General features: G+C 43.2%; 1 protein-coding gene across 1 annotated transcript in view; it reads left to right on the forward strand.

Moving 5' to 3' along the window:
* The window catches only part of CHAF1A (chromatin assembly factor 1 subunit A), a 177695-nt gene that overhangs the window by 5757 nt on the left and 144094 nt on the right, over nt 1-27844 (forward strand). The window contains exons 2-3 of the mRNA XM_030219408.1: nt 1373-1423; nt 12939-13744. Of these exons, the coding sequence (XP_030075268.1) occupies nt 1373-1423; nt 12939-13744 (857 nt within the window). The remainder of the gene's footprint in view (nt 1-1372; nt 1424-12938; nt 13745-27844) is intronic.

The raw sequence follows: 27844 nt of genomic DNA on the forward strand, positions 1-27844 counted from the left end.
AGGTGATTGCATTCAAGCATCAATCTGTTTTTTTTTTGTCTAGAGAGAGGAATGGACAGTAAAGAATAAGGAAGTGATAGTGCGTGTAAGACTTCATTTGAAGTACTGTAAGCAGTTCTGGAGACAACACTATCAAAAGGATATAAGCTGGATAGTCGGTCCAGAGGCAGCTACTAAAATGGCCATGGTGTTCATAAGGCATATTGGGAAAGACTTAAAAATGTAAATTTGTATACCCTGAAAGTAGGAGGGGCTATAAGAAATATGATGGGATGTTTAAATGCATTAAAAGTGTAAAATGCACAGGAGGTGGTTAGGCCTCTCAACTAAAAGAAGCTCTGGAATCCAGGGGGAGTGAAAAGGAGTAGACTTAGGAGTAATCTAAGGAAATACTCCTTTACAGAAAAGGTGGCAGATGTGTGCAGTATCCTCAAGGAGAAGAATATCTGAATTAAGAACATGGTTTACAGTACAGAGGATATTTGAAGGGAGGGGAAGGAACTGTATCCATGAACATTTGGTATAGATGGATGGGAAGGTTATGTGGTGTTTAAATGCTGTCATTTTATTAATATTTTGATTAGATATTGTAATTTGCAAATGCAGAAGTGAGTTTGAATAGCATGTTATGATTCATTTTTTTTTTGTGGATGTTGTGATATAGCCAGTATAGGTCATTTGGCTTGCAAGATGTCTTATGGCTATATGCTGAAAATAGTGAATGCTAAGTACTTTTAAATTATTCTGAAATTTTACTGATTTATGAACTGCTTCCCTGCATCAAAGATACATCCAAAACATTGTACATAGATAAAACAGCAATAAAATCATATAATAGACAAACGTGCTAAGAAAAACAGTATCACTTTCCCTCCTAATTAAATCAATCATTCATGAAATGCACAGGAATGGGTGGGGTTTGACGTTTTAAACTTTATTATGCTTCAAAAGTGAAAACAGCTAAGATTTGTTTTCCTTTAACTTTCATGTAATTCTAAAGGAGAAATGAATGTTGTAAATTTTTAGACGTTCTGGGCTGTTTTCTTTCCAATAATTGGAGTGCCAATCATACAAAGAAACTACTGAAAAAGATCTCAAGCAGTTAGCCAATTTCCTTGCTTCTAAAGATGATTTAGCTCTTAAGAATTGTGATAACTAATTTGTTATGCTTTAGAAAGCTTTTGCTTTTCATCAGTTATACATGTACGTGATACTTCCCCAATGTAGGGGTCAAATTTGAACATAGTGGGGTTTTTTTTGCTTGATTTAGGACATAATCTTCTAGTAACTTTTGTTTATCTTTCCTCTCTGAAGATTTATAATTAATTTGTCAGGACATGAATATTACCTGTTCACTTTTTTCTTTTCACAGTCATGCACTGCAAAGACAAATCAGCCATTCCTGGAAAGAGACTAGTCCAAGGTAATTATTTAAAGAGGGCAAGATTGATGATGAACATGGAAGGGCTTGAAACGTTTCCTATTGTGTGTGTGTCCAAGTTTCTTAAGTCTGAAACAGATGTACCTCGGCAAATTCCATAACAGCACTGGTAATTTACCAAATATAGATCAACTAAAGTAATAAATGGGAACAAGTTTCCACTAGTAAGAGAAATCTTAACTTGAACAACTGGGAAACAAGTATTAACACATTTATTTAATTTCTAAGGAGGAAAAAAAGCCTCGAGAAGCACCTTCACTCCGCTAAAACTGTGTGGATAGAGGGCTGGGACTTCTTCATCATAGGCTAAAAAACCTCCTTTCCAATTATTAGACTTGCTCTTTGTTTGGCAAAAGTAATACTTAGCTTAAGGAGTAATGCTTTACTCTTAGACTCCTCTGTGCTTCTGCTTCTGACCGTGGTCAATGTTGGCCTACATTTCGCAACTGCTGCCTCAGAACCACCGGTCATATGTTTTCTGTTGAGTATGCTGACGAACGCAAGCTTACAATTCAAACATGGCGACTGTTTCTACTATTGGAGCAGAGATGACAGCGTGTGACGTCACAGTGAGTAGAAACAGCCGCCATGTTTGAATTGTAAGCTTGCCCTTCATGCGTCCGTCGGCATACTGAACGGAAAAACATATGACGGGTGGTTCTGAGGCAGCAGTTGCGAAACGTAGGCCAACGTTGACCACGGTCAGAAGCAGAAGCACAGAGGAGTCTAAGAGTAAAGCATTGATCCTTAAGCTAAGTATTGCTTTTGTCAATCAAACAAAGAGCAAGTCTAATAATTTATCAGGATTAATTGGAAAGGAGTTTTTTTAGCCAATGATGAAGTCCCAGCCCCCTATCCGCACAGTTTTAGCGGAGTGAAGGTGCTTCTCAAGGCTTTTTTTCCTCCTTAGAAATTAAATAATGTGTTAATGCGCTTACTAAAATACTTGTTTCCCAGTTGTTCAAGTTAAAATTTACCAAATATGACATACTTAATTCTATTTGAAAATAATTTTGCCTGGCAGCTTCCACCACTCCTTTGAGTTTCAGGCTTTTCTCAGAGGACAAGCACGACCTAGTTTCTCACAGGTGGGTGATGTTCCCAACCGAGCCTCGGTTTGGACACAATCAGCATTCTTATCTCTAAGAAGTCTTTGGTAGGCCTGCACCATGCATGTATGAGTGCCTTCCCACCAGCCTGAGGTACTTGGGACCCTTGATCTTCTTTTCTCCGTGGAGCTGAAAAGATCTTGTCTGTCATGGTGAGTGAGGAGATTTTTTATTTTATTTTTTTTTAAATAGAGAGCTTTTAGCTTTTCTGTGCCTTCTCCGCTCTCAGTGAGTGTGTTTAGATTTTTTTTTCTTCATTCCATTTCTTTCCCCTTCCCCTTCTTTTTTTCTTTCCTCTTTTCCTTCTTCCCTGTGGCCATTTTGGGCCTGGGCTCATGGCCAGGTTTCTTTTATTTTGTTTCTTCCTGGAGTGAGTGAGCAACTTTCCTTCTCCCTTTCCCATTGAGCCATTTGATAAATCTGTCTTCCCTATGATGATTCAGTAACTTGCCAGTGGGAAGTGTTTCCGATGCACTCAGACCAATGTCTGTGACCAAACCACGTGAAATGTGCCTGAAGGTCTTGGGCCACGATCATGACTCATTTTGTTCTCTTTGTGCTCAAATGCAGAAGAGGACTCGGAAATCCAGAGAGGAGGTGTGTGAACAACGTTTTGGCACCTAGAAGTTAGATTTCTCCGCATCAATGTCGAGAGCATTAGTCCTCATGGCATCCGGAACTGCATTGGACTCTAGCAGCGCATTGAAATCGAGGATGTCTCCGTCTGCCTTGACATTGAGAGCCAGTAGCAGCCATGTGGACTGAGCATCCTTGGACCTGACACTGAAGAGATGCCTGGATTCTGCGTTCTCCTCTTCGGTACCAAAGGATCCTGATGCCAGGCACTGAATGAAGGCTATGAAGCATTGTTATTGGTCCTACACGATGCATAGTGCCAGGAGTTTCAGGACGTCTTCACCATGAGGGCTGCTCTTCATCTATGGTGGCAGTGCTGCGGAGCCAATCTCCCTGAGGTGGGACCCCATTCTCATTCGACACAACCTCATAGGCTGTCCCCACACTGGCACCACCCTCGCCTTTCCTGACGCCTGCCCTCGAGGAGCAGCTCCAGGCCATGCCCCAGAAGGAGCTGGAACGCATCCTAGGAGAGCATGGTGCAAAGGCATCAAGGACACTTCAGCTGCCTCTGGACGTGGCCCAGCCCATGTTGTGCCTGTTAGGTGGTTGCTGACCCTGATGCTGTCTGATGCAGTGACCGTCTCCAGCCCTTCAGGAGAAGGAGGGTTTTTAATGCCTCAGTGCCTTTGCCCTGGGCCTGGACACTCCAGTTGGCTGAGGCAGGCACAGACTCGGATGTCTCATGATGAGTATTTATTTTATTGCTGAGTACTTTGCTGAGTCGGACCGTTCCTGGACCTTCCATCCGACCCCTCCTCTGCAGGAGCGATGAAAGTCCCCATCTAAGGACCTCTCCTCTGTAGGACTTATATGGGAGTTGGTGGAGGCCATCCTATTTAAGTTGGAGATGGAGGACAAGCCCAGGGCACAGCTGACCGTCCTTGACTATGATTTTCCACCTAAGGAGGCCATGACAGTGCCTATTCCTCAGGGATGTGCAGATGAGGAATTGGGGGAGACCCCTCTCTCTGTGCAAGGTTATCCCTAAGAAGACAGACTTCATGTACAGAGTCCAGAGGGCTCCTGGATTTGAGAAGACCCAGTTGCTCTATCACTTTCCATGGTAGTCAAATCCACTCTCAATCAAGCCAAAAATTTCGAAACCCATGCTTTTGTTCCCCCTGGCAGGATTTGTTTGAGAGAGAGGTTTTTCAGGCCTCGATGCTTATCGCCCGCATCCAGTTCTACTATCTCTACAAGAGCCTATAGTTGAAGTCCTTAGTGGGCAGTGTGCTCAAGTTTGTGGATACTTCCCCACTGGAGCAGGCTGAACACCTCTGTCGGAGAGCCAACAAGTAGGAGTGCACACTTTGATTATTTTGATGTGGTGTCCAGCCTCTCCATCATGGTTATTGGAATGCGCAGACTCCCATGGCTGCATGTTTCAGACCTGGAACCAGCGGTTCAGGAGAGCCTAGCAGATATTCTTTGCCAAGGGGTCAACCTTTTCTGGGACAAGGAGGAAGTGGCAGACCTCCCATCACCATCAAGTCCCTTTCTTGGCTGGCCCCTTCTGTTGCATCTCGGAGATTCTCTGGTGCAAACTGGAGGTCATCTACTACTTTGAGGTGTAAATACACATCTGCTTCCCATCATCAGCAATAGTCTCAGCCTGCTTGCCCAGAAGGCCCAGCTGACTCCCCAGTCTAAGCAGGGGATGAGATTTTATGACTTGCTCCATGAGAGCCTAGCTGCTATAAAAGTAGCTATTCTGGACAACCTACCACTGGGAGGGAGACCTGAATTTTTTTCCATGCAAGGTGGCCCCTTGTAACCTCAGACTGGGGGGGGGGGGTACTCCAAATTGTCTGGGTGGGTTAAGCTCTTAGTTGGCAACAAAAACCTCCAAATTGCCTACTGAAAGCTTCATATCTCGGCTCTTAATACCACAAAGTGCTTGCAGATGAACTGTCCTCTCTTTTCAAGGCCCATGTGGTCAGATCCATCCCACCAGGGGGAAAAGGGAAAGGACTATATTCTAGGTACAATGACACCCTGTTATAACACATCCTGCAATAACGCAAATCTGCTAAAATATGTTAAAACAACCTTTTTCAGATATATTGGGGAAAGTAGAAAAGTTAGGAATGGAATTGTAAGACTGAAAGATGCTGAGAATGGCGTTGTGGAGAATAAGGAGGATAAAGCAAACGTGCTAAGCAAATACTGCTCTTCTGTATTCACGGAAGAAAATTCTGGAGAAGGACCGCAGTTGGCTACCAAGGGTATGCTCGGGACTGAACTTGATATTGCGCTGTTCATGGAAGAAAACGTTTATAAGCAGCTTGAAAATTTAGCAGTGTGCAAGGCTATGGGGCCGGATGGGATACATCCCAGGATACTGGTGGGACCTCTTAAGGGTTTATATAATAGATCTTTAGAGACGGGAGAAATTCCTCAGCAATGGAGATGAGCTGATGTGGTCCCTTTTCACAAAAGCGGGGACAGGGAAGAAGTGGGAAACTACAGGCTGGTGAGCCTCATGTTGGTGATAAGAAAAATAATGGAGTTGCTGCTGAAGGAAAGGATAGTTAACTTTTTAGAAGCCAACGAGTTACAGGATTTAAGGCAACATGGCTTTACCAAAGGAAAATCCTGCCAAACAAATCTGATTGACTTCTTTGACTGGGTGACCAAAGAACTGGATAAAGGAGGTACGTTAGATGTAATCTACTTGGATTTCACCAAAGCCTTTGATACGGTCCCTCACAGAAGATTCTTGAATAAACTGAGAGGACTGAACTTAGGACCCAAAGTGGTGGACTGGATTGGAAATTTGTTGACCAACAGGCGACAGAGGGTGGTTGTAAATGGAATTCGCTCGGAAGAAAGGAAAGTGAGCAATGGAGTACCTGGGGGATCGATGCTGGGACTGATTCTGTTTAATATATTTGTGAGAGACATTGCTGGAGGGTTAGAAGGAAAAGTTTGCCTTTTTGCAGATTACACAAAGATAGCCGATTAGAGTGAATACCCTGGAGGGTGTAGAACCCGTGAGAAGATCATTCTTCCACTGTCTGGAGATCCCACGGGTCTGGCAGTTAAAATGTAATGCAAAGAAGTGCAGAGTGATGTACTTGGGGTGCAAAAATCCAAAAGAGATGTATCCAGATAGGGGGAAGAGATTTGTAAGCTCGGCTCAGGAGGAGAGGGACCTTGGGTTGATGATGTCTGAGGATCTCAAGATGATGAAACAATGAAGGACCAAATAGCTTGTAACAGTTCTCTAAATATATAAGATCTGTTTTAATATGTAAAGCATATATAAAGCATATAATTTCCTGTGATCTTGAACGCCAGTAGAAGAGTCCAGACCAGTAAGAAAAAAGTGATTGGAAAAGATGAAAAATGGGAAACTAAGGTAGAGTGAAAAAGAAATACCCAGGTGAAGAAGTACCTCTTACCTAGACGTACTAGCTGATTGGAAAAAAAGAAAACCTGTATGAGAGAAACTTGCAGTCCTGACCCTGCTAGCTGAAGCCATGGCTACTAACAACAGTGTCTGAAAGGAGAAAGAAACCTTAAAGGAAACAAGATGATTTTGAATTATCGTGCGAAGAAGAATAACACCCTGTCCCTCTGACAATGTCACTAAGGCACAGAGGCTAAAAGCTGAGAAGAGAATACTGCAACTACAAAAGATGCCATCCTGCTTAGCAAGGCTGAATGCCTGTCCCAGACTGAGAGCATGCACCAGCCTGAGCAAGAGAGAAACAAAGAGGCCGGACTGGGGAAGAGAGAAGGTCCTCTAGAGAAAACAGAAAACCCCCTCGGCTCCATAAAAAGTCAAGATGACAACCTAAAAGGCAGCCTGGTATATCTGCAAGGAAAAACAAAAAACATAAGGGTTACGCCCCTGAGATCCAAATATCTAAGCGAAATGCCTGACCTGAAGAGAAGGCCACCATGCCAGAAGGGGATGGCATGCTACAGGGCTGGTCAGATGGTAGATCCATACAAATGACTCCCCTTGAATAAAACAGACATCAGCCATGAAATAAACCAAACGTCAGTGCGGATGTGAACCCACCTAGAAGGCAGGACGATTAGAGTCAGAGTGAGAACCGAAGCTGGGCCTCCCCGATGACATCTCACTGCACTGTTCGCTAGATTACCCCTTAGGCAGCTTACAGAGAAAAGTGAAAACATGCAAAAATAAAATGACATACATGTCAATCGTGTAAAGGGGGGCACATGCAAGCCCTGTAAAGAAACAGAATGACCAGATAGTAGAACTGTCCGAGGAAAGGATGTACCTTCAATACACAAGAAGACCAGAGACCTACCAGGGGCCTCAATATGTAGCCTAAGAAGGCAACAGACCTACCAGGAGACCGAAGACCATTCTGAAAGAACATAAGCTAGAAACAGTCCTGCCAGAGAGCAGGATTGAGTCTTTGAAGTAACCTAAGATGATAACAGTCCTATGAGAGTACAGAAAGAGCATTCCGGACTAACATAACATGGCAACAATGCTGACCAAAGACAGAGTGCTCAGAATAAAACGCTAGCCCTCAGGGATACCTCCTTGCTCCGAGAGCGACTGACAGTCCCCTAGTTGCAATGTAAAGAGACCACATGGTAATCCTGAAAGCAAACCGAATGCCAAGAGCCAAGAAGGAAAAAATTAAGTTGCAAAGTAAAGAGACCACATGGTAGTCCTGGAAGTAAAACCAAATGCCAGGAGGAATGTCCTACTCAACTAATGCCGAAAAGAAGAGCAGCAGTCTCGGGGAAAAAAACAAAAGGGAAGCTGCAAATGCTTCAGAACACTCAAAAAGATAAAGAGCACGGGAGTGCAGCTCATGAGACTGCAAAAGGCAATTGCCCAGGGAAAAAACCTTGCAACTATGTCGCATGTAACCCCAAAATATTGTGGAGACTGCGAAATATTTAGACGACTCTTGACCACCAGTACTAGGCATCCTGAGAACCATAAAAATTGCACTTCTCGGTCTGCGACTTGCTGACTTGTCGACAAGAGGTTTTTTTTTTTTTTTTTTAAATAGCTAGCTGACTCGCCATGAGTGAAGAAGAATCTCCCCTTTTCTGAGGGGTAGCATAACTATGATGAACTTTTAGAGACTGGAAAACAGTGTTGTGAAGGGACATTATTGCGCATTGTGAGCTGGTCACCCTTCCAGGACCCAGCCCGGGCGGACCCTGCTTAGCTTCCTTCACACCGGGCTCTATCCTTCTCAGAAACTCTCCTAAGAGAAATATGCAGAAAGTTTGTATCAAAAAATGTGCTGCACGAAGCTTCACTATGGATCGAAGGCTTTCATGAAAAAGACTTGAGACTTTGAGAGCGCTCTTGACAGCATTTAGAATTGAAATAGGAGGAAGGAAAATTCCTTCTTAGGAACTAGGTTCTTGTGATAAAGATTTGAGACATTGAGAGTGCGCATGACGGCAGTGAGATTCCAAATAGGAGGAAGGGAGATCCATTCTTTGGAACTAGAAATTAAAATTGCATTCGGAAGAATCAAGAGAGAAAATGGTCTAAGATCCAAGAGTCTATGTAGGGAGACCCCTACTTCACATGCCTTGCCGTGAGAGCGATAGAGAAAGGAGGCGAAATGAAAAGCATAACCATCTAAAAATAAAACCGCAAGAACTCCTGGACAGAGGAAATAAGAAGATGACTGTCGTGTAAGAGTAGCCTGCAACTATGATTTCATGACACAAAGTTAAACAGGTGAGAGTGGCATCCTTACTGCCCCCACGCCTGTGGAAGAACAAACGTACAGCTAACATATAGGAAATATCCTGGTATGGAAAGCAACCTAAGTGCAAAGGCATAAAGTATAAAGTACTACATGCATCAACCTTCTCCTACAAGAGCACGCAACTCTGGAACGCACTGCCACGCGGCAGTGGGATACAAATGCAAATAAATAAATAAATAAACCTTTCGAAAAATGCTATAACAAAAAAAACACAACTGTGAACTACCTTCCCACAGTCACATTGGAGCTGACTCTGTGGGTGCTGTGGGTGCTTGAGCACCCCCGATATTGAGAAAAACTCATGTATATGTCCAGGGAGGGGTAATTTTCATTGGACTTAGCACCCCCAATAATTTTGAAAAGTTGGCTCCTAGCCCACAGACGAACGCCACCCGAGATTATAAAGAAACAAACATCAAACAGGCTGGCCAAGTAATGTATATATAGTGGGACACAGACATACAGGAGTCCCAGAAAGAGAAATAAATTACTAAAACTGGGACCTGCACCCAGTTCTGTAGCCCACCTTTTGATGCTGCTTTTAACTCCTAACCCTTATTCACTCTGTTCAGGACCCTTATTTTAAACCTGCTCACTTTAAAATCTCCTTATCTCTTGTTTGTTCTGTCTGTCCTAATGAGATTGTAAGATCTGAGGAGCAGGGACTGTCTCTTCATATTCAAGTGTACAGCGCTGCGTTTTTCTAGTAGCGCTTTAGAAATGATAAATAGTAGTAGTAGCAGCTTCAGAGACTGTAGTGCTAACTATTAGGCTACAGCAACCAGCTACTCAACATTAAAAACATAAAAAGCAAAGAAATGACCCCCCTAAAGAACATAGGCGACTCCTGAGAAAGATCAGCCCCAAACGGCCTGAAGACGGCGAAAGAGAAAAGTCCCAACGCACCCCCCAGCGGCACACAATATTTACAGGAGCCGGAAGAGGAGATCCCCGACGCTAGCATACAGCGCGTCTCAGCTTCTCGGACATGACGTACCCGATTCGCGCCAAAATCTCTCTCTCTTTTTTTTTTTTTTAAGCCCTGCTCCGCCGAACAAACCGCTAAGGGAAGAACACAAACGGCAGTGCTAAATAAAATACAGCTCAACTCAAAGAGGGCTGAAAACAAAATGCTGCCGCTTACTCTTTTTTTTTTTTTTTTTTTTACACAGCTGACACAGCATTCCCATGCAATCAAACGGAGCTGTCTGCTCATTCAGTCAGTGGGGACAAGTTGTCTTTAATTGTTTTTTTTTTTTTTTTACACCTAAACTCCTCCAAATTACTGCTGCCTCTTTTTTTTTTTTTTTAACCAGCTAGATAATATAGACACCTAAAACAGCAACCAGAGCTGCCTGCTCGTTAAAGTAATGGGGAAAACTCCGCTGAAGAGTAATAGAACAACACATAGCTGTCTGCTCGTTAGAAGCCGGGGGATGTAGCTTATCAGATTTAATTTTCTATAGTGGCTGCCTCTCCCAAAGACATACACCTTTCTAAACAAAGGGTAGTCCTTCCCAGCTATGTATGGGAGATGGGGAGGAAGGGGGGAGGGACCCGGAGACATCCGAGTTTGACACCCCCAGAGGCTGTAAAAGAAAGGAAAAGAAGTCCCTACCTGACCAGCGTCTAACAGAGAATTCCTAGGCACAGAAGAAGAGGTAGCAATGTTGTTCTTATTGTAAACCTCTAAAAGAGAAAGAGAGAGACTAATGGGCTCGCTTCCTACCTGCTGGGAGACTGAGAAAATACTGAGGCTAAGGTCACATGGCCAGGGCTCCTATTGGCTCTCTAGAGTCAGAGTTTTTCTCAGTCTCCACCTGCTGGTAGGCGAGCACAACCCATCAGTCCAATCCTGGTCCGGTCCGGAGGGACGCTAAGGAAATCCATACTAGGTCAGACCAGTGGTCCATGTAGCCCAGTATCCTACTTCCATCAGTGGGCAATTCTGGTCACAAGTACCTGATAAAATCCCAGTTAGTAAAGTTCATGCTTCTGATCCCAGGGGCAAGCAGTGGCTTTCCCCATTAAATTAAACAAACACTGGCATCATAAACAGGACAGTTGGCAATTTGCCACCATACCAACCACACATAGGCCGTTTATATATGGGGCAGTCTTTGGAACTATTTATGTTTAAGGTACCAATATTGCTAACATTTAACTAGGAGCGAGTCTGTTCACACAAAATATTGTGCAGGGAAAAAAATTAGAGAGAACGGGGGAAAGACCTCAGAAAAGGTGACAAATTGAAGCGAATCTCCCCCTCTTTTGTCTGTAACATTTAACTAGCCAATGTCAACATTAAAATGTATTCCCCTCCCCCCTTGAGATGCACAGCACCTGCACACACAGCATATGATATTAATGATAAAATTTGCAGATCTTCATCTGCCTTTTGCTATTTATGGGACAGATTCTTGAAGTCTGGCTGGCAGTGGTCTTGACCCGTGACCCCTTTTTAAAGTAAGCTAGGGCTATACAGCTTGGAGAAGAGACGGCTGAGGGGAGACATGATAGAGGTATATAAAATAATGAGTGGAGTGGAACAGGTGGATGTGAAGCTTCTGTTCACGCTTTCCAAAAATACTAGGACTAGGGGGCATGCGATGAAACTACAGTGTAGTAAATTTAAAACAAATCGGAGAAAATGTTTCTTCACCCAACATGTAATTAAACTCTGGAATTCGTTGCCGGAGAAAGTGGTGAAGGCGGTTAGCTTAGCAGAGTTTAAAAAGGGGTTGGACGGTTTCCTAAAGGACAAGTCCATAAACCGCTACTAAACGGACTTGGAAAAATCCAAAATTCCAGGAATAACATGTATAGAATGTTTGTACGTTTGGGAAGCTTGCCAGGTGCCCTTGGCCTGGATTGGCCGCTGTCGTGGACAGGATGCTGGGCTCGATGGACCCTTGGTCTTTTCCCAGTATGGCATTACTTATGTACTTATGTACTTATGGAATGTATTCCTTTGGCTAATACTGCTTGAAATTAGTACCTACAACGTAACAAACCCACAGTGTCTATTTCTTCTCATCAATAATATTGAATCACTAGTAGTAAACAATCATTCTTAAATGAAATGTGTGCTCATATTTAGAGGAGCCCTCATAGATAACAACAAACTCTCTGATACCTTGGGGAAACCCTCTTTGAAGCTATAATGTTTGCACATAAATTTCCTCATATTTTCAACAATTTTGAAAAGAGTTTAAAAATAATGTTTTTTAATGTGACTCTGGGCAAGTCACTTAACCCTCCATTGCCCCATGTAAGCCGCATTGAGCCTGCCAAGAGTGGGAAAGCGTGGGGTACAAATTTAACAAAAATAAAACAAAAAAATAATTAATATAATTGTACTTATCTGGCTTTTCAGATAAGTACAATTTAAAAGAATTAAATTTATTTTGAAAGAAAAGTTTTTGAAAATAACGATTAAAATCTTTTCAAAATTGTTGAAAATATGAGGAAATTTATGTGCAATTATTATAGCTTCAAAGAGGATTTTCCCAGTGCAATCAGAAAATCTGTTGTGATCTGTGATGCTTCCTCTATATATGAGCACACATTTAATTTAAGAATTAAAACACTAGTGATCCAATATTATTGATACATTGCATGACAAAAAATACACTGTGGGTTTGTTAGGTTTTAGTATTATGTGAATTTTCCTCCAGTTTATATTTACCTGCTAATTTCATTTTTTTTTTTTTTTTGTGAAATAGTACCTAGCATTTTGTCCCTGTACTACCACTTAACTTCTGCAGTGCTGTACAGATAATAAAGCTGTCTTTGCTCTGTGGAGTTCTCAATATAGTCAAGGTGAACAGATGAATCAGGAGGCTTCAGAACATTACAGTAAATATGGCTGAAGTTTGCAAGATCCAATTAAGATATTAGTTAAGAACTGGGGTCTGAGTTTTCAAAAAAAGATTTTTAGGTGGGACTTAAAACTTGTTCCTTGAAACCGGGTTTCTTCCTTTATTGACAGAACATACTGTGTGTGTTTGTGTTTTTCAGCTCGGTTGCCATTCAAGCGCCTGAATCCTGTGCCAAAAAAAACAGATGAAAGCTTAGATGTTAAGAAAGCAAAAATCGGTTCAGAGACTACATTTGTACACAATAAACTTCCCAACCTCAACACTTCTGTGGATGATGTGGAAAATGACTGCCAGGTGCATATTGAGGTTGCTCCTCCTGTCTTACAGACTGGGAAAGAAAAAGGGCCATTAGATCACTTCATAAAGAAAACTGGAAACATCAGTGTTTGTGTACCCTTAACTACTGTTGACTTGACAGAGGACTCAAATAGTGGACTGTTTGATGAGGCCTGCAGAAAGTTAAATTCAGAAGCATCTTCACAGACTACAAATGGGCCAATATACAGTGATCCTTATCAATTAGGTTCTTTAGAGGCTGGTCAAAATGACAATTCAGATGTTCCCATGGAAACAGAAGTCACAGACCATACCCCAAAAGCTAAAACAGTTAAGCCCTGTGCTTCTTTAATGAGCAAACAGGAAGCAAGGTCTGAGGTAGAGAAGAGCAAAACTGATCATAGTGTAAAAAATGTTATCTTTCATATGAAGATGCCTGTTGTAGTCCTGGAGGACATAATGGCACTAAAACCTGCACAGATACCATCTGTTGAGGGTAGTATGTTGGAGACTCAAGTGCCAGAGGAAGTGGATTCCCCTCCAGAAGATAGCTCTCTTGTTCAGTCCTCATCAAATTCTCCCTTCATTACTGATAGCTTACTAGATGTGCAGTCTGCTCAGAACACGAACAGTATTAGCCCTTCATCTGCTACAACACCTGTACGTAAGGTTAGTACTCATGTAGTGCTGTTGGTTTGTTTGTTTGTTTGTTTGTTTGTTTTTTTTTGGGGGGGGGGGGGGGGGGGTAATCTACAGTTGTATTCCCAACAACCCTCACTGCCATTTACACCTGATTATCCAAAGCTGAAACACCATGAGCATTAATTTGTGGGTGACGGGGTTGTCCCCAGTTGTCTTACCTTTCTTCCTTTATAACTTTAGTTTTCCTTATCGTCTGTCATATCAGTCTGGACAAGTGGGTTGTTTCCCTTTCCTACCAGCAGATGGCGATAGAGATAATGGTTTTTACAGTGATATCACTGGTAAGTAGGCTAGTGCCTTCTGGAATTCTTCAATATCTCTGTCTCCAGTAAATGGTGAGGTGGTGTCGGCTGGTGCAGCAGATCCAGACTTAGCTCTCCAGAGCACAGGTTGACCTGCTCCTTTTGGTTCAGCCTAATGGCTTTGCTACTGGGCTTCAGTCCATGTACCTTATTCCAGTAGAGTGCAGAGTTTGTCTCTGCAGCCTCGTGAGCTTGGTGTGGCTCTAAGCTCAGGCCCTATGGGATCTATGCCTATGGGGAGTGTGGGTCCCTATGTTCTCTCCCCCCCCCCCACCCCACACACACACACACCAGTTGGAGTGATCCCTTGGGACTCCCCTGCAGCACTAGAGAGCTTTAAAAAAAAAAATGCTCCTTTCTGGATTGCCTTGTCCATGATCCATTTTTATTGTATTCTGGACCAGAGCAGGGAACTTTTGAGGCCCCCTGTGGATGATGCTGTTGTTTCTTCTGTGGATGGTGGCATGGCCCTGAAGGACCACCAGGACCACCGGATAGAGGCGTTGGTGAAGCAGAGTTTTGATGAGGCAGTAGTAGTAGTAGCTCTTGCAGTGTAGGTGGCTGTTTGTGGAGGCTTAGTGGCCAGGGCCTGTTTTCATTGGGTGGAGCAGATTTTGGACAGGGAGTTGGATGATTGGTGTCTGGTTGATGAAGCTGCCAATATTGAGATGAGTTCCTCCTTGTCAGATGCCCTTTATGATCTTTTCCAAGCTGCTGCTAAGTTAGTGGCCCTCAGTGTTGTGGCTGAGAGGCTGGTCGGCAGATGTGGCCTCCAAATCTGAACTTAGAAAATTTCCTTTTCCTTAGCATCCCTCCGGACCGGACCAGGATTGGACTGTTGGGTTGTGCCCGCCTACCAGCAGGTGGAGACTGAGAAAAAACTCTGACTCTAGAGAGCCAATAGAAGCCCTGGCCATGTGACCTTAGCCTCAGTATTTTCTCAGTCTCTCAGCAGGTAGGAAGTGAGCCCATTAGTCTCTCTCTCTCTTTTTCTCTATAAGATATAAGATATTACAGATATATTTATAATACTTCTTCTGTGCCTGGAATCGTAATTAGAGGCTTGACAGGGTTTCTTTTCTTTCTTTGACAGCCTCTGGGGTGTTAAACTCGGGTGTCTCGAGTCCACCCCCCTTCCTCCCCATCTCCCTGGCTTAGCAGGGAAGGGCCGTCCCTTTCTCTGGAAAGGTGTACCGTCTTTGGGAGAGGCAGCCACTTTTAATAGGCAGCAGTTTTTAAAGAATTAAATCAAGTAAAAGAAAATTAAAAGAATTAATTCAAATGAAAGGAATTTAAAGGAAGTAGTTTTTGCTTTCCCCAGTCTTATAACGAGCAGGTAGCTCTTCTGTCTTATTCTGTTTGAAGAGTCTTTATTTTCTTTTCTGGCGGAGCTATTTAAAAAAAAAAAAAAAAAAAAGTGAAAAGTCAGCGTCTGAGACTTTAATCGGTGGTTTTTTGTTATCTTCATTATTTTTCCTCTGCTATCCGGCGTTGTTAGCGGCGGTAGTTGTAAAAAAAAAAAAAAAAGAGAGGCGCGAACTGTTAAGCGCGTGCTCGCTCTTGGACAGGTCTGTATAGCTTGGGAGCTGTATTGACGGTTCCTGTCGGGCCAGAGGCTAAACCATGTTTTGTGCGGCATCGGAGGTTATCTGTTTTTCAGCGGCACGGATTTCCTGCTTCTTCGTCGGTCTGGTCAGTGGTTTTCTCCCCCGAACTTTATTCTTCTCATTTTGGCGCGCTTGGCCGCCATTGTTTTGCCTGCAGCTGCAATTTCCCTTGATGCGGCAGCGTTTTTCTGCTTTTACTGTGTTTGGCTGTTTGTGCAATGGAAAGGAGATATTGTTTCTCCGGTAGTTGGGGCAATTGGTAGTATATTTTCCCCGCAATTAATTTTTACATGTATTTTTCAAGCTATTAAAAAAACAAAACAAAAACAAAATGTTACGATGCGAATGGCGCTCATTTTGTTTTCCCCTCTGTTTTTTCTCCGTCGGGGACTTTTTGGTTGCTAGCAATGTTGTGAATTAAAGTGCAGCTCAGTTGGCGATTTCTTTGTTCTTGGCAAGACTCCGATTCAAAGTGCAGCTCAGTCGGGAATTCTCTGTTTTAGACAATGGGGCGAATTAAATTATATCTCAGCTCCAAAATAACCAATTTCCTATTCCTTTCCCTTGTGTGTGATGTTTGGAGGAAAGGTCTTTGCTATTGTCTAGCGCAGTTTTTATGGAGGTCCAGTGTGTGTCACTCTGTGTCTTTCTCATTTCCTGGTGAATAGGACTACATTGTCTAATAGTCAATTGATTAGTACTTTACAAATCTGGCCATAATATCTTAGTTCCTTTCAAGCATTTCCCTTCATGGCTATGATGTTATACAGTGTTTTAAGAACTTAACAAACATTTTCTATGGCATAGGCTATCTGGTTCAGGTGCCATTGTTTGGTACTTTACAATGCTGGACATAAGATCTTAATTCCTTTTAGGAAATTTTCCTCCGTGGCTATGTTCTTATACAGTGTTTTAAGATCTTAACAAACGTTCTCTAGAGCGTAGGCTATATGGTTCAGATGCCATGTGCAATGAAATACATTGTCTGATACTCAATTGTTGCGTACTTTGCAATTCTGGACATAAGGTCTTACTTCCTTTCAGCAATTTTCTTTCATGGCTATGCGTTCTCTTTGGCATAGCAGATGACAGCTGCATAGGCTACATGGTTCAGATGATTCTCATATTCTAGGAGACTCAGTCCTGTCTACCGAGCACCCAGTTTTCTCAGATGCTTTAGAAGGCATGTTTTATTCACATCTTCTCTACTTTCCAACTGTCTTGGAGTTTCTCATGTGTTATCTTAGTTTTCTTCTAGGACTTACAAGATATATGTCCACTTAGGCAGTAAAGTTATCAGGTCAATTTGCATTTTCTCCCACTTAAGGATAGTGGGAGGTCCTCACGCCATCTACTTGTATTTTTGTTTCCTCTATCTATTCAGCCTGGGCACATGGTAAACATTCTGGTTTTGTCCAGTATGACCATCCATAACATCTGCTATCCCTTTCTCTTCCTTACAGATTTTAGGGTCTTGTTTCAAGCTTTCTTGACGTCAGGTACAGTCTTGTCTCCTGTGGCACAAATTCACCACCTTTTCCGTAATAGGTATTTTCCAAGTCTATTCCTTTTCATTTTCATTTTATTCTTCCTCTCTCCAGAGTTTTTTTCTCTTGGAAGGAGATTCACTCATTTTCTGTGCATTTTTTGCCATAAGGGCATAAGTGTTGCCATAATGGGAAAGGCCAAGAGTCCCCATCCTGTTTTCAGATGGGGTCAATCCAGATTGCAAATACCACATTCATATCTCGTGAGTGTGCGTCTGTTCATCTCTGTACATCTCAGTGAGAAGGAGGCATGACATGATACGAGGTTTGTGGAGATCCGGTAAAATTAAAGGCCAGTGTGTCTCAGTCCACGCTCAACATATGGTGATCTTTTCATTTTCATTCTATATGTCCTCATTCCAGACCTTCCTTTCAATTGGAAGGGGATTCTTTCACTTCCTGTGCATTTTTGCTATTAGTATATGAGTATGGTCATACAGGGAAAGTCTAAGAGTCCATTAAGCCCAGCATCCTGTTCTCAGTTGTGGTCAATCCAGGTTGCAAGTACCACATTCATTTCTTATGGATGTGGGTCGGTACATCTTAGTACATCTCAGTATAGGAGGAGTAATGTCCGTGATACGAGGATGATAAGGTCCTCATTACCAGTTTTCTTGCCCTGCTCTTCAGTCTCGCGTTGGCTCCGCGCACTTTTTTCTTAAGTTATGGTCGTAGTAGCAGCGGCGCTCATGAAACTACGTCTCGTCGTTTCATCCTTTCCATAGATGTCTGGTTCATTACAGACAGTCTTATTGGCAGAGTTGTCAGGTCAAGCAACGGGTGGTGCATTTCGGGCACACCCTAGGTTATGGGGTGCATGTAGCCAGGTCTCTCATTTGAGATCTCTTTTGAGCTCTCGTGTGATCTCATTAGATTTCATAGCATGTTTCTATTTTTTCTCTCATTGTTTAGTCAAGTTGGCGCAGACTGTTTTTGTCTTCTCTACAAGCGTCCCACTTTCTGTTTTCTCTGGATGTTCTTGGGCCTTCGGCCATTACCTTGCTCTATTTTGCAGAGTAAAATTTTACTTTCTAGCTCCCAAGAAGGAATTTTTTCTTCATTCGCTTTGGAGTCTCGGTAGTCTTTTTTGGGCAGCTTTTCACTCTGTCAATTTCGTGACCATTGAAGGAAAAAAAAAAAAAGAGTTCTCAGTGGATAGTACCTTAAGGGGAGGTCCCAGTTCTACAACTATTTCTTTTCGCTCTGACCTTCCATGTGCCTCGCTTACTCTCTTGCTAAAAAGACTTGTCAGCGGCAGAGATAGATGCCCTCTCGTATCCAGATATTTATCTCTGATGGAATCCCTCCGCTCAGTTGGCCTCTGTATTCTCACTAGTGGTCTGGTGGTTGAGATTGAGCATTCTTCCTGCAGGTATGCCGGGAGCATATACACAGTGACCAGTTTTTTGATGGCTGCATCTGTGAAAATATATATGTATATTTATAGTTCTACTACATAAGTACATATGTAATTCCACACTGGGAAAAGCTCAAAGGTCCTATTGAGCCCACCTTTCTGTCTATGGCCAGTCCAGACCATGAGCACCTGGCTAGATTCCTAAACGTACAAACATTCTATACATGTTGTTCCTGGAACTGTGTAGTGTTTTATGGACTTCTATATGTTTCTAACAGATGAAAGGTACTAACAAGTGTCTACTGTTGATTTATTCCCGTTTTCACTAATTGGGGTCTACGACAAGAGTCTCAGGTGATTGGTTTGCAGAGGCAACAGCTACAGATGATTCTTTCTCTCTCAGTTGAATTGCGCTCTGAGATATGTTTTTTTTTTTTCATGTTGGGTAACTGCAGCGGCTGTCAGTTTATTTGGACCTTCAGTCTAATTTGCAGCAAGGATTTAGGTACCTTCTTCTTCTGCATAGTATTTAACTGCATTCTTGTTTTTACCTATTTAGCTTCTAGTGATCAGGTACTTTCTCACTGACAGGCTTTACATACTTCCAATCTGTTGCTAGGTCAGCAGTAGTCTACGATATCAGGAGTATTGTACTTCAGGATCTCGGTTTCCACTTTCTCAGCTGAGGTAGATTCATTGCAGTTTTTTGTTTCCAGGCGGCTCTGCTTCTACCTTTGCCATCTTTCTTTCAGTCGTTTTTTTTTTTCTCGAGTCTCTCTGTCCTTTGCGCTACACTGATAGTGCGGTAGGGGACATTATATAGCGGCCACTTGGTAGGGGACAATGTTCAGCATCGCTTGGACTTTTCAGCTTTTTTGCTTTGTAGTCATTCTATTTAGTTTATTGGCGGTTCTTGGATCGTCAAGCTTTGGCTTCGTATTCATCCTAGTTTGGGTGTCTTCAGGGACTCTACCACATTCTCAATGTCTGTCCCTCCCGTAAGATTACTGCTTTGGTACTTCCCAACAGTCCAATCCTGGTCCGGTCCGGAGGGATGCTAAGGAAGGAGAAATTAGATCTTACCTGCTAATTTGCTTTCCTTTAGTCCCTCCGGACCGGACCAGGCCCCTCCCATGTTCTATCAACTCTTTAGATTCTTTTATTAAGTTTGGAAGTGTATTCGTTCCTTTACCACACATGGAATGTTTAAAAAAAAAAAAAAAAAAAAAGACTTTGCGTGGTCCATACCACTTCTCTGGTGGTTGCTGGTGAGCTCGGTTGCTGGAATATATATAAAACCTTAATGGGTCATACCACTTCTCTGGTGAGAGTTGCTGGTGAGTTCAGTTGCTGGAATATATATAAAGCCTTAAATATGTCATACCACTTCTCTGGTGAGAGTTGCTGGTGAGTTCAGTTGCTGGAATATATATAAAGCCTTAAATATGTCATACCACTTCTCTGCCGAGAGTTGCTGGTGAGCTCAGTTGATGGAATACATATGAAACCTTAAGTGAATCATACCACTTCTCTGGTGAGAGTTGCTGGTGAGCTCTAATATGAATGGGCCATGCCACTTCTCTGGTGAGAGTTGCTGGTGAGCTCTAATATGAATGGGCCATGCCACTTCTCTGGTGAGAGTTGCTGGCGAGCTCTAATACAAATGGGCCATACCACTTCTCTGGTGAGAGTTGCTGGTGAGCTCTAGTACTCGGTTTTGCCGAGGAATTTGTGGCTGCTAGGATTCCATACGGCACAGAAGTTCTTTCTTTCTTTCTTTCCTGCTTTGTTATTCAAATACTGAGGCTAAGGTCACATGGCCAGGGCTTCTATTGGCTCTCTAGAGTCAGAGTTTTTTCTCAGTCTCCACCTGCTGGTAGGCGGGCACAACCCAACAGTCCAATCCTGGTCCGGTCCGGAGGGACTAAAGGAAAGCAAATTAGCAGGTAAGATCTAATTTCTCCTTAGAGGTTTTCGTTTGAAGAGGACCTGGACAAGCTGGTTGAGTCTTGGTGAGATCAAGTTTCCTTGTCTTCCGGAGGACAAGCCTAAGTTGGTTAGCAGGGGTGTCTCTGGGAAAGGTAGGCTCGCTGAGGACAAGCAGGCTGTAATATACTCACAAGTGGGTCGACGTCTGGGTCGGCCTGGGAGCCGGCATTTTGCCATAGCAAAAAAAAAACTTTGCTAGGAGCCTTCTGGTGCGCATGCAGTGCACACCACGCATGCGTGGACTGACTTCCTGCCTGCCACGCGAGCCCGTACCTCAGTTTTCTTTTTTCCATGACAAGATGCGGCAGGTTCCTCCTGTGCTCCTAGTTCTGGCCAGGGACAGTCTTCTGTTTTTAGCGATTTTTCGTGTCTCTTCTTCTATTATTACTTTGTTAAAAAAAAAAAAAACCCATAGGATTCCCTATTAATTTAAATCCTCAGTTCTTTTTTTTTCCCCATTTTTTTTTCAATTCTTTATTTATTAATTTTTCATTTACATCCATAGACATAAATGGCAATATCAGAAAATACAACACAAAGAAATAACTACTTACAGCCATTCCTAACAAAAATAAAAAGGAAAACTATTTTAAATTTGTCCACAATTAGAGAATCAAGATACTAGGAAAAATAAAAAGAAAATGAAAATACAACTAAACATAGTTAACTAAATTCAAAGCGGTTGAGCAGAACAGGATATTACAGCCAGCGTATCAGCGTTCTCAATCAGGGAGGCAAATCTTCAAGAGGTTTAACACCTTCCTTCAATACAAGAAATTCCAATAGTTTCGAGGGAGTAAAAAATATGTAATTGCTTCAAAAGTTACATGGCATTTACAAGGAAACTTCAACAAAAAAGTAGCCCCTAAATTAATTATCCAAGATTTATACAATAGAAATTCCTTTCTCCTCTTTTGTGTGCTCCTTGCCATTTCGGGGGAAATCTGAATTTTTTGTCCCAAGAAACAATCATTTAAATGGCGAAAATACAGTCTGAGAATATTATTTCTATCAAGTTCAAGAGCAAATGTCACTATTAAAGTTGTTCTCTCTGTGACCACATCCAACGAATTTTGAAGAAATTCAGTCAAATTTAAATTTGAGGTGACCTGAGGCTGTTCTTTTGAAGTTCTCACTACTCCAGAGATATACTGGGTCCTTGTTATAGGGGGATAACCCTCTGCAGGGATCCCTAGTATATCACTGAAGTATTTTCTAAGCATGTCCGTTGATGAAATTAAAGGGGATTTGGGAAAATTCAACAACCGCAAATTATTTCTTCTTCCACAGTTCTCCAAATACTCCATCCTTCTTTCCTGAATCTCTTTATCTTTGACCAAAGTCAAAGTTAAATCCTGTAATTGTTTAATCTCAGTTTCCATCTTTAGAACCTTTTCATTTTGTTCCTGAACTTTTGTAGATAGGTTCTGAGTAGATTGTTTCAGTTCTACAATTTCGCCTTTTATAGAAGTATTTATTTGAAGCAAAGTGTTATTTACCTGCTGGATTGCCTCCCATAATGTATTCATAGTCACCTGGGTAGGACTTTTCATTCCTCCACCTTTCTCCGGAGCAAATCCATGAGAAGCAGGGAGCCCGATCAGCGTTTCTCCCTGGGATATTATCTCCTTCCCTGGAGTAGAAGTACACGATGGTCCTCCTTCCACAATCAGCGTTTCTAGCTGTTGTGGCTCCACCGGTTCAACTGCGCTTCTGGGTTGTGGAGGAGCGGTGAGAGAAGGCGGGCTGAACGCTGCACTCTGCCCCCGAATGGGGCGAGCCCGTCGAAGTAAGGTCCTGCTCGCCATGGGTCCAGATTTCAAAGGTTTCCAGCGTCGTCTGATGAGAGGCTAGGGATGGCGCTGGTCCCTTGGAGGTAGGTGCTTGCGTCTTTCCCTTTCTTTTCCCCATCTAAAAGTCGGTGATAGAATTTCTTTGTCGGCGTCGCCGTTAAATCTCAGGAGCTCCGGGAACCACAACCGCTACTGACGCCATCTTGATTCTCTTTTTCCCCATTTTTAAGTTTTCTTTATTTTTTGACGCTGCCACTTTTCTCCTTTTTGTGCCCTTTTTTACTGGCACAATCAAGTCCTTTGATTTCGCCGGAGCCGTTTTTCCTTCCATGTCATCAAAAATACCCAGCAGCTTCAAACGTTGTACTCTGTTTAACCAGACCATCTCAGGTACCGATACCCATTCTTGGTGTATCCAGTGCCTTGGGCCCGACCACAGCCCGTTTACTTGTGCTCTGTGTCTTTGTATGAAGAAGCGGACCTAAGTAGCTCGAGAAGCCCAATGCAAGAAACATTTTGGGGCTCGGTCCGGTCCTTCGACGTCTGCTTCGTCATTGATACTGAGGTCGGCGGCATTGGCGTTGACATCGAGGGAAGCATCCACGTCAGGAGCAGAGGTAATGGCTGCTGAGAGGCCAACACGTGCTGGGAGTAGTGAGGTGTCAAGTGGGTCTCCACCTGTCTCGAGGCCTCCTGTGCAGGCCCCTTGGGACCGACCATCGTCGGACCCGACCCGTGACGGGTATTGAGTGAAGGCGAAGCACCATCACCATTGTCCTTCGACACACGGTGCCGGGATCTTCAGGGCATCGAAGGATTTGGCACCCAAGAAGCGTTGGTGCTGAGAGGGACCGCTCCTCCTCCATTCAGGAGGTTCCGATGCATCGGCCTCTTGGTAGTCTGGTACCTGCTCCTGAACCTCAGCAGATTCTACAACCGGCTGCTCCACCAGCCCCACAGCCTTCTCCGATGGCAGCTCTCGACGAGCGCATCTGTGCCCTGCTTCTAGAACTTCTGGAAGGACTGTTGTGCCAGTCTGCTTCAGCGTTGGGGTGCTTGCCTCTTCTGTGCTGTCTGCTGCAGTGGTGTCTGGCCCTTCACCTGCAGTGAGGTCTCCGTCCTTGGTGCCACTTGTGGCACCGGTGTTGGCTGCCACCTAGGTCGATTCCCCTTCGACGTCGGTGGAGGAAGCTTCACCGCAGTCCATGTGGGCGTTGGCCTCTCGCCATCGAGGACGTTGATCTTCTGCATCGAGGCAGGGTCAGTCTCGGAGTTCCCTTAGGGAAGTGCTTTCCGATACTGAAGAGGAGTGTTCGTGGGAGCCAGAGGAAGATCCCAGATACTTTTTCTCCGACGAGTCTTTTGGGATTCCCTCTGAACCTTCCCCTCCACCTGAAAGGAGGCTTTCTCCTCTTGAGAGCCTCTCCTTTACATCTTTTGTACGGGAAATGGCTGCTGCCATTCTATTCCCTATGGAGGTGGAGGATGAGCCCAGGGCTGAGATGCTCGAGGTTCTGGATTATCTCTCTCCACCTAAGGAGGCTGTGACTGCTCCTTTGCATAAGGTACTCAAAGAAGTCCTTCTGTGAAACTGGTCGTTCCCTCTGTCTGCGCTTGGGATCCCGAAGAAGACTGATTCCCAGGATTGGATCCATGGTGAACCTGGGTTGATGAGGTCTCACTTACCCCACAGTTCCATGGTGGTGGACTCTGCTCTTAAAGGAGCCAAGAGTACTAGAGACTATGCCTCGGCACCCCCAGGCAGAGAAGCTAAGACCTTGGACTCTTTCGGAAGGAAGTCGATGCCCTCTCTCCGGAGCAGGCCAAGCCTTTTGGCCGGTTAGTCAAGCAGCAGAAGGCATGTCGTAAATTCCTGGCTAGGGGCGCTTACGATACTTTTGACGTGGCATCCAGAATCTCTGCTCAGGGCATAGCGATGTGCAGACTTTCATGGCTGCGTTTCTCTGACCTGGATCATTCGGTCCAGCAGAGGATAGCGGATGTACCTTGCTAGGGAGATAAGCTTTTCAGAGAGAAGGTGGAAGATCTGGTGGACCAGATCAAGAAGCACAATGATGCTATGGCTTCTCTCTCCCTCTGGGCGCTGCATACTTTAGACTGCAAGCGTGCCCTAATGTGTTTTCTGGAGTATACTAAGCCTCATAGGATGTCCTCTCAGCTTTTTGTATCCTTTGACCCTACTCTGTCTCGCCTTGGCAAGCTGACTGTATCTCGTTACACGTATGTGCAGGCTGGGCTTGACCCTTCATGACTGTGTCACCACACACAGTGTAAGAGCCATGGAGGCTTCAGTAACTCATTTCTGCTCTGCCTTCATTGAAGAAATTTGCAAGATGGCAATGTGGTCTTCTATCCATATCTTTTCACTACTGTGTGGAGCATAATTCCAGGCGGGATAACTGGTTTGAACAAGCAGTCCTGGAAAATCTTTTACAACTTGAATGTCGACTCTGCCCTCCTCCCCCCCCCCTCCCCCACCAGGCTCACTTTCTGCTTCAGTTATCAAGTTCCTTATTAACACTGTGAGTCCCACGTGTTCCTACTTGTCCTCGGAGAAAGCAAAGATACTTAACTGTAGCAGGTGTTCTCTGAGGACAGCAGGCATATATTTTTACATCCCTTCTACCTTCTCTTGGAGTTGTCTTCTTAGCTTTAGTATTTATTTATTACATTTGTATCCCGTGCCTTCCCACTCAAAGCAGGTTCAATGCGGCTTACATAGTAATAGGAATACAGAATATTGTTAGAGAGGGTAAAAGTTAAGTATACCAGAATAATAGAAGAGGTGAGTAGGTAGAGATAGGCAATGGAGAGAGGAGCAAAGTGAGAGATATAGTCTGGGTCAATGTCGTTATCATATGGGTATGTGATTGGTAGAAGGGTTCATAAGATTAATCTGGGTCATGTGGATAGGCTTGCTTGAATAATTGGGTTTTTTGTGGTTTCCAAAAGGGTAGGTAGTCACAGATCGGATAGATCTGGGGAGGGCATTCCAGAGTTGGCTGCCTAGGAAGGGGAAGTTAGATCCATAATAGGTTTTGTACTTGATTCCTTTGCAGTTGGGGTAATGCAGGTTGAGGTAATTTCGCGAAGATTCAGACATGTTTCTGGTAGGGAGGTCAATCAGATTAAGCATATAGTCTAGAGATTCATCGTGGATAATCTTGTGGATTAATGTGTGGATCTTGAAGTTGATTCGCTTTTTGATAGGGAGCCAGTATTATGCTGCTGGTCCAGCATTTGAGTGTTGGGTAGGAAGGCACCTGCACATGCTTGGTGGGGACACTGTCTCAAAGTTTTCTGGTTTTTTTTAAAGTGATGGTGCACTATGGGGTTAATTTTCAAAGCACTTAGACTTACATAGTTCCATAGGTTACTATGGAACTTTGTAAGTCTAAGTGCTTTGAAAATACGCCTCTATGGCAGTGTCTGCACTGGGCTCCATGGATGATGTCACCTACATGTGAGAATATATGCCTGCTGTCCTCTGAGAACACCTGCTGCAGGTAAGTGTCTTTGAATTCGTATTTGATTTGGCCCGAAATAGTGCTCCGAATACATTATTCATATTTGGCCAAATAGCGACTTAAATTTGAAAACGAATAATCTGGGGCTCTACTGAGCTAAATTTTACTGAAATAAATACTTGATCTGATTTCACATTGCTACTTTTATTATTTATGTTAATGCTTAATGCCCATTATTTGTATTCAGTATTCATATTCATTTGACAATATTAGTCGTCATTCATATTTGGGCGAATAGTAAAATATGCTATTCAGTACAGCTCTAGTAACCATCAGTACCAACCTTCTGGGCCGGGGCTTCCATTGCTTAAACCGGGTGGCACAGGAAAGCTAGTCCTCCATGGAAGTCTCCTGGAATCAACTGGCCAGAAACCAGAGCCATGCAGCTGGTCCTGATGGAGTTGTCCACACAACTCACTTGTTCAGACTGATACAATGGGACTCAAGGAAAGAAAATTAACAGGTATAATTAAAGTTAACCATTATGACATTCCTTAGTAGAGGCCAAATACCATGATATTTTTGGAATCTTTATGTGTACCTTGATTGCTACTCAGAGATATGTGATGATTGGTGGCTGAGAACATTATTGCAGCAACCCCATCTGGTTAAAGGAGCAGATATAGAAATCGAGCCCATGTTCACTATAGATTAGCCGGTCAATATTCAACTGGTGGTGGTCAGCATTTTTATTTTCCAGTCATTAATATATTCGTTTTTCTTATGTGGATCCTGGAAAGAAGGTGTATATGAGAGGGGTGGGGGAGTTGATGTACCTACATTGAGATAGAGACCTCAGGATGATAATGTGTGATGTCAAGATAGTAAAACACAATGCAGTGGCCAGAGAGAGATGCTAGGGTGTATCAGCAGAGGCACATCAAGAAGCAACCTGTATGGGTTGGTGGTTAGGTCTCACTTGGCCTTCAGAACTGAACATGGTGTTCTATCTTTCTTCAATCAAAGTTCACTATTAAAGGATTTTTTCTAATGAAAGAACTGTGTTCCATTTGTTTTTAAAGGCCCTTTGTGCTGTTTTTTTTTTTTTGCTTGGACTTTTTCTGTACTTAGTTCTCTCTCTCTCTGTCACATTATAAGCTCTGTATTGTGAAATATTTTTTCCACAGAATATTTGAATTGTGCCAGAGAGCTGCCTCCTGCAGTTCCTCATTTTTTTTTTAATTGAAAAGTTTATTGAACATATGCTAGAGAACAACATAGAACATAGACCATCATGGCCACACAACTACTAGAATATAACCCCCAAACTAGCATAACAAGTCCTTACAGATACGTACAACTCCTCCTTTTATCAAATGAGTTTTATAAAGCAAACCCTAAAAAACCCCTCCCCCCCCCCCCAAGAAAAAGGAGGAAAAGAGAGAGAGCCAATCAAATAAATTGTAAATCGCCTAGGTTATAGGCGATATATAAATTTTAAAAATAAATGTCCACACCAAGCTAGTGCCACCACACACAAAACAAAAGGAAAAAAATTGTATTTAGTAACCCTATTCACCCACAAAGTCCAAATTGTGAACAGAACCCCATATCTTTTCCCATGTAGCAAAGCTACTATGCCTAATGGCAGTCAAGTGCTCCAATTTATAAACCCAGTAGAGTCTGGCTCTCCATTTTGATAACAAAGGAACTGCAGGGCTCTTCCAATTAGAAGCCAGTCAGTTTAGCAGCATATGATGAAGCAGGATAACCTGGTGTTTCCACAATCCTGGAATGTTCCTGTTCAAGAGGTAGATACTTGGATCCCATGGACTTGTCAGACCAAACAAATAGTATTCCAAAAAACGTTTGCTTTCGGGCAGTACCACCAAATATGTTCTGTAGTGACTGTGGCTCCACAGTCCCTCCATCACAGTGGTTAGGACTTAGACAACCAATGGCAAAAAGATCAAAGGCTAAATAC

Source organism: Microcaecilia unicolor, chromosome 11 (genome assembly GCF_901765095.1).
Source record: "Microcaecilia unicolor chromosome 11, aMicUni1.1, whole genome shotgun sequence".
Classification (NCBI taxonomy): Eukaryota; Metazoa; Chordata; class Amphibia; order Gymnophiona; family Siphonopidae; genus Microcaecilia; species Microcaecilia unicolor.